At 44.5% G+C, this 12,146-nt stretch overlaps 1 protein-coding gene across 1 annotated transcript in view; it reads left to right on the top strand.

Moving 5' to 3' along the window:
* Positions 1-2,826: 2,826 nt before the first annotated feature.
* GNPTAB (N-acetylglucosamine-1-phosphate transferase subunits alpha and beta) overlaps positions 2,827-12,146 on the top strand; it is an 84,513-nt gene continuing 75,193 nt past the window's right edge. The window contains exon 1 of the mRNA XM_054445767.2: positions 2,827-3,218. Coding sequence (XP_054301742.1) covers positions 3,102-3,218 — 117 coding nt within the window. The 5' untranslated portion in view covers positions 2,827-3,101. The remainder of the gene's footprint in view (positions 3,219-12,146) is intronic.

Raw genomic sequence — 12,146 nt, 5'->3', positions numbered from 1 at the left:
CTACAAAAACTTTAAAAAAATAATTTTCACAAATTATGCATTTACATACTACTAACATTCTTGAAGTGCATATTTAATCGGTAATTCTCCTGCTGAAAACCTCATTGCTTTCAGAACAAGGCTAAATGTCATTTTCTTAAATTTTTCCAACACTAAAAATGTCCCAGGCACTTGAGCATTTTCATGTGTTATTTTACATAACCCTCCTAACTGTATAAGGTAGCTACTACAGGTGTATCATATTGCACCCATATTTATTTTACTCAAGTTCAACCATACTGCCTGAGGAGGGGGAAAAGGGAGTGAACAAGAGCAAGTTCTCTAGAAGAAAGGACTTAGACAATGCTCCTGACCTCCCTTGAGGCTGTCTAGTTGGAGCCTAAAGATAAAGGAAAAAATTTAAGGGTAATTCGTACTACAACAAAGCATACTTTTTAAGAAGGACAGGTTCTAGGCAAGGCTAGCACTGAAGTGAGGACAGTGAGGCACTTGTCTTGGGTGCAAAATCCGACAGAACTCCAAAAAACTCACTAATCAAGAGGAATAATATTTTAATGCTATATATATATATATATAATATATATATATATATATATATTTTTTTTTTAGACGGAGTTTCACTCTTGTTGCCCAGGCTGGAGTGCAATGGCATCATCTCGGCTCACCTCAACCTCTGCCTCCCGGGTTCAAGTGATTCTCCTGCCTCAGCTTCCTGAGTAGCTGGGATTACAGGCATGTGCCACCACGCCCTGCTAATTTTGTATTTTTAGTAGAGATGGGGTTTCTCCATGTTGGTCAGGCTGGTCTCAGACTCCTGACCTCAGGTGATCCACCCACCTCGGCCTCCCAAAGTGCTGGGATTACAGGTGTGAGCCACTGTGCCCAGCCTAATGCAATACTTTTAAAACATCAAAATTAATGGTTGGGCGCAGTGGCTCATGCTTGTAATCCTAGCACTTTGGGAGGTCAAGGCGGGTGAATCACCTGAGGTCAGGAGTTCAAGACCAGCCTGGCCAAGATGCTGAAACCCCATCTCTACTAAAAATGCAAAAATTAGCCGGGTGTGGTGGCATGTGCCTGTAATCCCAGCTACTCAGGCGGCTGAGTCAGGAGAATTGCTTGAAGCCAGGAGGCGGAGGTTGCAGTGAGCTGAGATCACGCTACTGCAACCCAGTCTGGGCAACAGAGCAAGACTCTGTTGCAAAAAAAAACCCCAAAAAACCAAAAAAACAAAAAAAATTACTGAAGAATATCCATGAAAAGCAAAATACCCAAACTTTATGTTTTATTTTACATTTAAAAATTTTTTTTATTTTAATAGGAACAGGGTCTATGTTACCCAGGCTGGTCTCAAACTTCTGGTCTCCCAGACTCCTGGGCTCAAGCTATCCTCCCACATTGACCTCCCAAAGTATTGGGATTACATGCTTGAGCCACCGCACCCAGCCCCAATATCAAAACTATAAACAAAGACAGAATCTGACTCCAAAGTTGCATGACTCATTTCACAATACCTTCCCCTAATCTTGGCCCTGTTCTACAGCCTAAGTCCCTGGTTCCAATCTCAATTCTGTCATTTACTATTTGTGTGATGTTAGACAGTTACTTTTTTTCATCACAGTTTCTTGATCTGTAGAATGGGGATAATAATGGTATCTCCATTATAAGATTATTGCGAGGATTAGGTGAGCCGGGCACATGGTAGATGCTACATAAATGTTGGCCATTATCCTGAGAGTCCTGTTGAGTGGCAGATGTTTTTATATCTGTTACCATGCTTTTTCACCCCTTCTGACTAAGTCCTCAGATCTGTTATCATGCTTGAAAAGACCTCAGAAATATATGTGTCTTGTACAACTGCAATAATCTTTTGCCATGTACATATAGCATATATCAATCATCTTTTTTTAAAGAAGGATTAAAAGAAGTGACAGCAAAGTGTAAAAATCTTGCCTTGGATTGGAGTGAAGCTAACCCCTTTTGCAAGTCTGTTAATTCCACCTGACCATCAAACTGAGGGTGCAAATTTGAGTATTTCCTGAAGCTGGTTCCCAAGATATTTTTAAAAACGCTTTGAATGATGGCAACATTAGATAAGTGTATTGTTTCCCAGGGTGACTAGGAAAAAAATCTTATTAACTAGGGTGCATTGGGATTAAGAAAAAGATCTCCCTTTCCTAAATCAGAGGCACCAAGGAAAGGATCTCGTGGGAAAAACCTGGTGTCAAAGTCGGATTACCTGGCCACCACTGAGCTGGTTCCCCTCCAGTTCATCGCATGATTTTTATCATAACAACTCTTGTGTTTAATGGTTTACATGTTTATCTCCCCCACTAGACTCTCTGAGAACAGTGGCCAGGTCTAGTCCATTTTTGAATACCTGACACCAAGCACTATGCCACCTAACAGGCACAAATTACATATTTAGCGAATAAATGAATGAATGAAATTCGGTTTTGGCAGATTTAACCCAAAGGTTTCCTCTTTCAAACAATATCGTTGGGGGGTTGGAGGAAAGGAGCCACATACAGCATCTCCTTTTAGCATTCTGCAGAGAATGCTAAGTGCAGAGAAGGTTTTATGCACAAAAATATTCATGGCATTATAGTACCGTCTATGGCACAGTCTCGACGCAGCGGGTAGTTTTCTCTTGGTCGCCTGCCCAACCGGGTAAGTGGATCCTAGCTCAGCTCAGCTCCGCCCCTCCCAGCCCAGCCCTCAGGGCCCGCTGCGCAAGCGCAGGTGGGGAGGGCGCGCACCTCCCCTATGCCCCTCCGTCCTCCAGGTGGCGCTGGAGACCCCGCCGCCGCCGCCGCCGCTGCCGCCGCCGCCGCCTCTCGCCCGGCCAGACCGGGGCGGCGCCGGCCGCCTCGCCGGCCGCAGGTCCGCCTCCGCCGCGCCGAGGGCGTGGGCTCCCGGCTCCCGGAAGCGGCGGCCGCGGCGCGGAGCCGAGCGGGCGTCCGTCGCCGGAGCTGCAATGAGCAGCGCCCGGAGGCTGTGACCTGCGCGCGGCGGCCCGACCGGGGCCCCTGAATGGCGGCTCGCTGAGGCGGCGGCGGCGGCTCAGGCTCCTCGGGGCGTGGCGTGGCGGCGAAGGGGTGATGCTGTTCAAGCTCCTGCAGAGACAGACCTATACCTGCCTGTCACACAGGTATGGGCTCTACGTGTGCTTCGTGGGCGTCGTTGTCACCATCGTATCCGCCTTCCAGTTCGGAGAGGTGAGTAGCGGCGCTGCAGCCTGGACCGGGCGCCTCGACCCTGCACTGCCCTCTCCGTGTCCCGCGATGCCCCGATACAGTATGTATTTTTTCATTATTAGAGACGGGGTTTTGCCGTGTTGCCCAGGCTGGTCTCGAACTCCTGAGCTCAGGCGATCGCCCTGTCTCGGCGTCCCAGAGTGCTGGGATTACAGGCGTGAGCCACCGCGCCCGGCCAAATAACAGTATTCTTTATCATAAACGTGTACAGAGACTATGAGAAAGTCAGAACTGGAAAAAGGCATGTATGTGATTTTAGATATTGCTCCCTCGCCCACCTTTTTAAAAAATAGAGACGGAGGTCTCCCTATGTTGCCCAGGTTGGTCTGGAAGTCCTGGTCTCAAGTGATCCTCCCTTCTTGGCTTCCTAAAGTGCTGGGGTTACAGGCATGAGCTACCGCACCTGGCCCAAGAAAGCCACTTTTAGCAACGGGGAGGAAAGCTGTATTTTCAAGTGGTTTGAAATCTGTTCCTTAGTTTTAGTTTTTTTCCTTTTTTTTTTTTGGTAGGAGGTTACAAAAGGTTTTAAAATTAACAGAGTAGTTTTTAGAAATGCCACAGTATACATTTGCTTGAAGTCTTTACCCATGCTGGATTGTAAGCTCCATAAGAGAAGGTGCTGTCTGTAAATACTTTAACCGTGGCCGAAGCACAGTGCCAGGTACTGCCAGAGTATGCAGTGCAAGTGTTTGTTTAATGGCTAAATTATATGGCATGAATTCTGAGCATGTACTTTTTTAGTAGTTCTTGGTTCCAGAGGCTGGGAAAAAATGTCTTACCATAAGGGTGAGAAAGCTCCAGATTTGTAAGTGTGGAATATGTACTTAATATTATAGTACTTGCTCGTCTTTGTTTCATGTGTTGCAACTTAATGTATCTGTGTGTAGTTAGGTGCCTTATTGCTTTTGTGTGATTTTTTTTGACCTTGATTAACTTTGAGTTAACTGTTTATTAAGTCCCATGCAGTGTGAAGGTGACTTAAAGGCATCAGGTGTTAGAATTTTTCATTTTATTTTATTTTTTTGAGACAGAGTCTTGCTCTGTTGCCCAGGCTGGAGTGCAGTGGCTCGATCTCGGCTCACTGCAACCTCTACCTCTCAGGTTCAAGAAATTCTCCTGCCTCAGCCTCCCGAGTAGCTGGGACTACAGGTGCGTACCATGATGCCCAGCTAATTTTTGTATTTTTAGTAGAGATGGAGTTTCACTATGTTGGCCAGGCTGGTCTCAAACTCCTGACCTCAAGTGATCTGCCTGCCTTGGCCTCCCAAAGTGTTGGGATTACAGGTGTAAGCCACTGCACCTGGCCTTAATTTTTCATTTTATATCCTTTTCTTTTTGCTTTCATTCCATGCTTGGCTGTTTACCAAAAGAGAGACATTTTGTTGCAGTCCTGAAATGGCCACAGATCATAAGGTTTGCAACAGACAAGAGAAATGAGAGGCGGACAGTGCCAACAGGTGTCATGAGAGGTGAAGGCAGCTGGCCTGTGGTTAACTTGTAAGGCATAGTGGAAAAGAGGAGCTGCATGATTAGGCAGATTTGGGCTTGAATGCTGGCTCCAGTTGATAATGATCATAATAATAGCTAATACTTATATTGGTCTTAATAGGTATCAGGCACTCTCTTAATTGCTTTACATATGTTAACTGATTTAATCCTCACAACATCACCCCTGTGGGATAGGTACTATTATTATACCCATTTTATAGGAGATGAAATGGAGGCATTTGCATAACAATCCAGCTAATTCGTGGCAGAGCTGGGCTTCAAACCAAGCCAGGCTGGCTCTGAGCTGTGCTTTTTTTTTTTTTTTGAGATGGAGTCTCACACTGTCGCCCAAGCTGGAGTGCAATGGCGCAGTCTCGGCTCACTGCAACCTCTGCCTCCCAGGTTCACGTGATTCTCCTGTCTCAGCCTCCCGAGTAGCTGGGATTACAGGCATGTGCCACCACACCTGGCTAATTTTTTGTATTTTTAGTAGAGATGGGGTTTCACTATGTTGGCCAGACTGGTCTCGAACTCCTGACCTCGTGATTCGCTCACTTTGGTCTCCCATGGGATTACAGGCGCGAGCCACCACGAGCGGCCTAAGCTGTGCTCTTAAGCACCCCTTTTTATGGTTTCTCAAAACAGCCCAGGCTGTTCCTTGTCTGATCTTGGGAAGGATATTTAACCTCTCTGAGCGTCCTCATTTTTGAAATGGAGGCCAGAATACCTTCCTTGCAGGGTTGATGATGAGGATTAAATAAGACCTGTATATAAAGCACCTCACACAGTTCCTACTACATAACAGACCCTCATTAAATGGTCATGGCTACTGCTGCTATTATATTATCAACTCTTTTATGTCCTTAAACCTTATTTTGAAATATATCCTTGAATCAGAATACTTTGATCATATAGTTAATATTACCAACTTATTAATAATCTCACTAATTGTAATGGATTGTAAGCTCACTAATTGTAAGTCATTTTGGACTAAGAAGATCATTGTTTTTTTGTTTTTTGTTTTGCGATAGAGTCTCACTCTTGCCCATGCTGGAGTGCAGTGGGGTGATCCCGGCTCACTGCACCCTCCACCTTCCAGGTTCAGGTAATTTCCCTGCCCCACCCTCCAGAGTAGCTGGGATTATAGGCGCCCGCCATCACGCCAGACTAATTTTTTTGTATTTTTAGTAGAGATGAGGTTTCACCATGTTGGCCAGGCTGGTCCCAAACTCTGGACCTTAGGTGATCCGCCTGCTTTGGCCTCCCAAAATGCTGGGATTATAGGTGCGAGCCACCGTGGCTGGCCCTCAGAAGATCATTGTTAACTGTAAATTCGTTATCTTCTTCTCCTCCTCTCGATATAACAGGTATTTGATGCTGTATTTTGATAAGCCTTTTCTATACTCATCCAAACTTTGAGAAGTAGAATTGAGGGAAGGAAGTATCAAACAAAACAAGCTGGGTGAGGTGGCTTATGCCTGTAATCCCAGGACTTTGGGAGACTAAGGCTGGAGGATTGCTTGAAGCCAGGAGTTGTACTAGCCTGGGAAACAAAGGAGACCCTGTCTCTACAAAAAAAATAAAAATAAAGGCTGGGTGTGGTGGCTCACACCTGTAATCCCAGCACTTTGGCAGGCCGAGGCAGGAGGATTGCTTGAGCTCAGGAGTTTGAGACCAGCCTGGGCAACATGGCGAAACCCTGTCTGTACAAAAGAAGTGGAGTAGTCCCAGCTGCTTGGGAGACTGGGGTGGGAGGATCACTTGAGCCCCGGTGGTTGAGGCTGCATGAGCCGTGATTGCACCACTGCACTTCAGCCTGGGTGACAGAGTGAAACCTTGTCTCAAAAATAAATACATAAATAAAAAAAGTTAGCTAGGTGTGGTGGCACATGCCTGTAGTCCCAGCTACTCAGGAGGCTGTGGCAGGAGTGTTGCTTGAGCCCAGGAGTTTGAGGTGCAGTGCCTATGATTGTGCCACGCACTCCAGCCTGGTAGACCCAGTCTCAAAAAACAAACAAACAAAAAAACCAACTCTTACAGGGAGAGCCCTCAGAATGGGGACTAGTGGTCACAAAAATGCATTGCCTTGGGCTGTAGGTAGCAGGTATCAGTCTGTTGTAAATTAGTTAGCTCCACAAATGGGGTTACTAGATTGACTGCTCTTAAGATCCTTTTTAGCTTAGAAACTTCGGTTTTTAAATAATTTGTTCTCTGTTAGTTGCTACTGTATAGATTTTAAAACGTGTTTTTGAGTTAAAATTTATTATTTCAGGACCATCATTATTTAATAGAACCATTTATATGCAAGTCCATAATTCTTCACACTCAGGAAAATATAGACTATACCTAGCCTCAAGTCAGTTTAGTCATTTTGCCACCAAATAAGTACAGGGCAGGTCAAGTTTAGTTGCCAAATAAGGTACAAAAATATCTCTAGGTAGTGCTGGTCTGTTTTGGGAAAAAAAAAAAAAAAAAAAATTAAAAATCAGAAAAATAAAATTAAAAAAATTAAAAATTAGAAACAAAAAGTTAAAAGCCCCTCCAGTATTCAGGGTGTTTTGGATTTCAGGATTACTAATAGAGGATTGTAGATCACTGTGTATATGTGTGTGTGTATCTGTGTGTGGGGGCATGGTGTATGTATAATGTATCACTTCCTTTGTGCACTAAGTATGGAAACAAATATCCAAGAATTAACTTACATAAGGAAGCAAAATAGGTTCACATAGTATCTACTCGTAATGAATAGTAATTTTTCCCTGACCTCTCTGCTCCCTTTTGCTTTCCTGCTTTCTGTTGCCATTTTGAATCAATGAGTTATTTTCTGTGAAAAGGAGAATTGAAAACTGGGTCTAGCTCAAGTTATGTTCAGCCTCAGTGGTGACCAGTGTCTCATACTGGCCTTATTTCAAGAAATTAGTTATCATTTTTGTATTTGATTAGTTCACTCATTAAACAGATATATTTGAGTGTGTTCTTGGCCAAAGGCAACAAATAGATGAATTAGAAAGAGGCCTGGCCTGAGAGTGGGGACCGTCTGGCCTGCTCCTAGGTGCAGCACAAATTGTGATCCTCAGTGGTTCCCAAACTGAGTTACTCCCAGCTGCCTTGCGGGGTGGGAGTAGCCCCTCTTATCTCTTTTGTGTGGACTTGTTTTCAGGGGATGGGAAAGGTTTCATTGTTTAAAAAATGTTTACAAATGATGAGACTGTATTTCTAAAAGCCTCATTTTAGCTTTAATGTTTTGTGAATATACATTTATTGGCTACTTCACATGAGAAGCATGAATTATAATGTAATGGATTTATACTAGAGATGCCAGTGGCCACACAGAGCCTTTTTAAAGGGTCTCTTTCTTTTGGGGGGTTTGAGAGAGATACATAGTCCAGCTAACTATCGAAGTAGGGACCTTGTCTTATTCTCTGCTGTATTCTTAGCCACTAGAAAGTGATTGGTACCCAGTAGATGCTGAATAAATACTTGATGGATGCATGAATGAATGGATTGATTAATTGGGTTGATCTTAACTGACATCCTTTCAAATTTATTCCAAGTAAAGGTAAATTTTTTGCTCTGATGTAGTGTTTATAGTTCCCTTTTATTTCTCAAATGTGATTGATCTGATTATAACTTGAACATTTTCATGCTCTGAGAGTCATTCCTGCTCTGGTAACTTTCTCTAAAAACCTGAGACCTGTTGTTAGACTGTACAGTGGAAGATGCTGTCAGAGATACAAATAATTATAGCTCATGCCTTTGGCTATTGTTTAGGTGAGATGAGGCGAGATGTATGTATGAGGACTGAATAACAACACAGGGGAATAAGCAATTGAATGCCTGAGTTGGTACACAACAATTGCTTAGAAAGTCAGAAGACAGAAGAATGTTGTGGGTTGAAACATCCTCGAGGCAATTCCGACACCTTTACAAGGAGGCATGAGCTTTAGGTAGGCTTCATGGACAAGTAGGAGTTTAAACAGAAGACAAGGAAAGATTATTTTAGGAAGTGGTGGGAGTAATTTTAGCATAAAGTTGGTAATGTCAGAGAAGTTTGTGATCGCTTTTTCTTTTTGAATTACTAGTGGATTAACATTGCGGCTAGAATTAGTTAACAGCACTAGGTTGCAAGTGACAGACTCCCAATTCAGACCTAGCTTATTAACTAGTTTATTATTAACCAGTTTATTAACTGGGATAATTGAAAAATATAGGATGAGGCCAGGTGTGGTGGTTCACGTGTGTAATCCCAGCACTTTGGGAGGCCAAGGCGAGTTCGAAACCAGCCTGGCCAACATGGTGAAACCCTGTCTCTACTAAAAATATAAAAATTAACTGGGCATGGTGGTGCATGCCTGTAGTCCCAGCTACTTGGTAGGCTGAGGCAGGAGAATCGCTTGAACCCTGGAGGCAGATGTTGCAGTGAGCCAAGATTGTGCCACTGCACTCCAGCTTGGGCGACAGAGTGAGGTTCTGTCTCAAACAAAACAAAACAAAACAAAAAGGTTAACAAACAAACAAAATATATATGTATTTATATATATATATATATATATATATATATGGTGAAATTTCTGGCAGGAGTGGATCGAGGTGCTCAAATGATGTCATCAGGAATCTCTTTTTGTCCCTGTTCCTCACCTCTGCCTTCCCCTCTTTTAGTTTACTTCTTAGCAAGCTCTCCTCATATGAGAACAAAGATTGCTGCTGGCAACCCCACCTTCTGTTCTACCAGTTCAGTAACTGCAGCAGAAAGATAGCTTTTCTTTCTCATTAGTGCCAACTAGACCCAGGGCTGCCTGCCTAGCCAGAGGAATGAGTGCCCTTGTTATACCCTTGTTAACCACTGGGATCGTCTCCAGAAATAGGGGAGTGGGTGGGGCTGGTCAGTCTCAACTGAACCACGTGAACTGAGAGGAGAGCCCCAGAAGATAATCACGAGGCTGTTACCCAAAGAAGGGCCGGAACAACAGATGTCTTGAAGACACTGGCTTCAGTCAAAACCCATTTCCTTTCCCTGGCTTTACTGTTGACATTGTGTCTGTGATAGCTGTTAGCCCTTTACCTTGCTCTAGAAGTTGTAAAGTGGGTTGTTTCTATTTTTAATATCTGGTTAATTAATCTATCTGGGAAACTTGTTTTCTTGCATGGATATATTAATATGGAGCTTTGTTAAACACAGCTCAAGTGTGCCCTTATAAATCTTTCAGTAATGATCAAATATATACCTTTAACTTAATATGGTGGTTTGATAATTGCATTTGGTCTTTCTCTTGAGATCTAAATATTGTTCATTTTGTTAATGAATTTTATCACATTGTGAGAGAAAAACTTAACTTGACTTTTTTTTTTTTTTGAGACGGATTCTCGTTCTGTCGCCCAGACTGGAGTGCAGTGGCGCAATCTCAGCTCACTGCAGCCTGCACCTCCTGGATTCAAGCGATTCTCTTGTGTCAGCCTCCCGAGTAGCTGGGATTACAGGCACCCACCACAACACCTGGCTAATTTTTGTATTTTTAGTAGAGACAGGGTTACACCATGTTAGCCAGGCTGGTCTCAAACTCCTGACCTCAAGAGATTTGCCCGTCTTGGCCTCCCAAAGTGCTGGGATTACAGATGTAAGCCACTGCGCCTGGCCTTAACTGTGCCTGCTGCCTCTCCGACAAGCTCTAGATCCACACTTCCTACACCGCATACCTGGCACCCTGCCTTCCTAAGACTCGGCCTTGTTCGTCATGGCACTTTTCTGTTCCTAAGCCCAGATATAGTTTCAGAATAATTTCTCTAACAGTTTGGTGTTCCTCCAGCTTTTGAGAGGGCTGTCAGAAGATGGAGGAGGAACTTGACCCAGGACCTCAGCAGTCCTTTCCTGGCGTTGGTCCCAGTTATGCTTATAGAGCCATTCTTAAGCAAATCTCTTGAAAGGAAAAAGGGGTTACTGTTAGACCAATCTGACCTACCTCTGAATCTCGGGACTGGTCTCCCAAATATTTGTTATGTAGGGGTAGATTCCTTTATGGAAGAAGAATAGATAAGTGATGCTTGGTAGGCAGCTGGCTGTAATTGTCACGTTGAATAAGCACACCTTGTGGGATGTGTAGCCAATCCCTTTATTGTTTATCTTCCACTGGCTCTTTCTTTTGTCTTGCACCCCTGCCCCTGGATGAAAATTCAAGTGGGCCTGAGATTTCTGTGGTCACTTCACACTACAGAACAGAATGTGAATTCAGCAATTAGAGTCTTCAGTTCTAAAGCATATCAGAACTTAAAGCCTAAGTTCCCTCTCCCAGTACAGGCCTGCTGCAGGGAGAAAGCCTGCAGTGGAGGAAGGGAGGGTGGCCACAGTGGATGTCTTCTCACTTTTCCTCAGTTGATGATTCTCTTTCTGCTCTGTAACCTGTTTCTGATCCCTCCTGTGTTGGAGCACATGGAAGAAAGGAAGGAAATGAGAACAGGAAACTTCTTCCTGAATGAGTGCAGGAGCTCTCTGGGATGTGCAGGTGTCAGAGCTTATTCTTTCTTTTTTTTTTTTTTTTTTGAGACAAAGTCTCGCTGTCGCCCAGGTTGGAGTGCAGTGGCGCGATCTCAGCTCACTGCAGGCTCCGCCCCCCAGGGTTCACACCATTCTCCTGCCTCAGCCTCCCGAGTAGCTGGGACTACAGGCGCCCGCCACCTCGCCCGGCTAATTTTTTTATTTTTAGTAGAGACGGGGTTTCGCCGTGTTAGCCAGGATGGTCTCGATCTCCTGACCTCGCGATCCGCCCGCCTTGGCCTCCCAAAGTGCTGGGATTACAGGCGTGAGCCACCGCGCCCAGCTGGAGCTTATTCTTTCTTGAATGTTTTCAAGGGGCATCCTTCAGAGACCACAGCCACTGCCGTGCTCAGGAGTGGTCACCTGCTTTTCCCCTAAGACCAAATGCCTCTTCATTCCGTTTGGTTGCTTATTCCTTCCATAGATCCTAAGAATCTGATAATAATGGGAGCTTCTCATTTCAGCCTCTTTTGCCCAGTGATTAGGCCCAGGGTGACCTTCTGCTTGTTCTCTGTTGTATGTGGCCCACGTCCTTTGCTCAGACTAGGGGAGGGTGGGCTGATTCCAGCGGAGTGACAACTTCTGTCTTGTCCTCAGAGCAATTAGCCAGCCAGCACTTTATATTTTTCAGGTGTTACACAGACATGGTACCCACCCAACTTCATGGACCCATAGTGAGTTCTCTTGGTAATTTTGTTGAGCCCTTTTCTTGGGCGTAAGGAAGTGGGAAACAGACTTCCACTGCTCCCCCTTAAATGAGGTGGAGCAGGAGTCACAGAATGCCAACTACCTCTGAAAACCTCCTCTGATTGCCACCTCCTGGACCTTTCTACCATGATTTGGATGAGTCTGCAACTGTTCCTTAAGAAACT

The sequence above is a fragment of the Pongo pygmaeus genome, chromosome 10 (assembly GCF_028885625.2).
Source record: "Pongo pygmaeus isolate AG05252 chromosome 10, NHGRI_mPonPyg2-v2.0_pri, whole genome shotgun sequence".
Classification (NCBI taxonomy): domain Eukaryota; kingdom Metazoa; phylum Chordata; class Mammalia; order Primates; family Hominidae; genus Pongo; species Pongo pygmaeus.
This window is presented reverse-complemented; position numbering and strand designations above follow the sequence as displayed.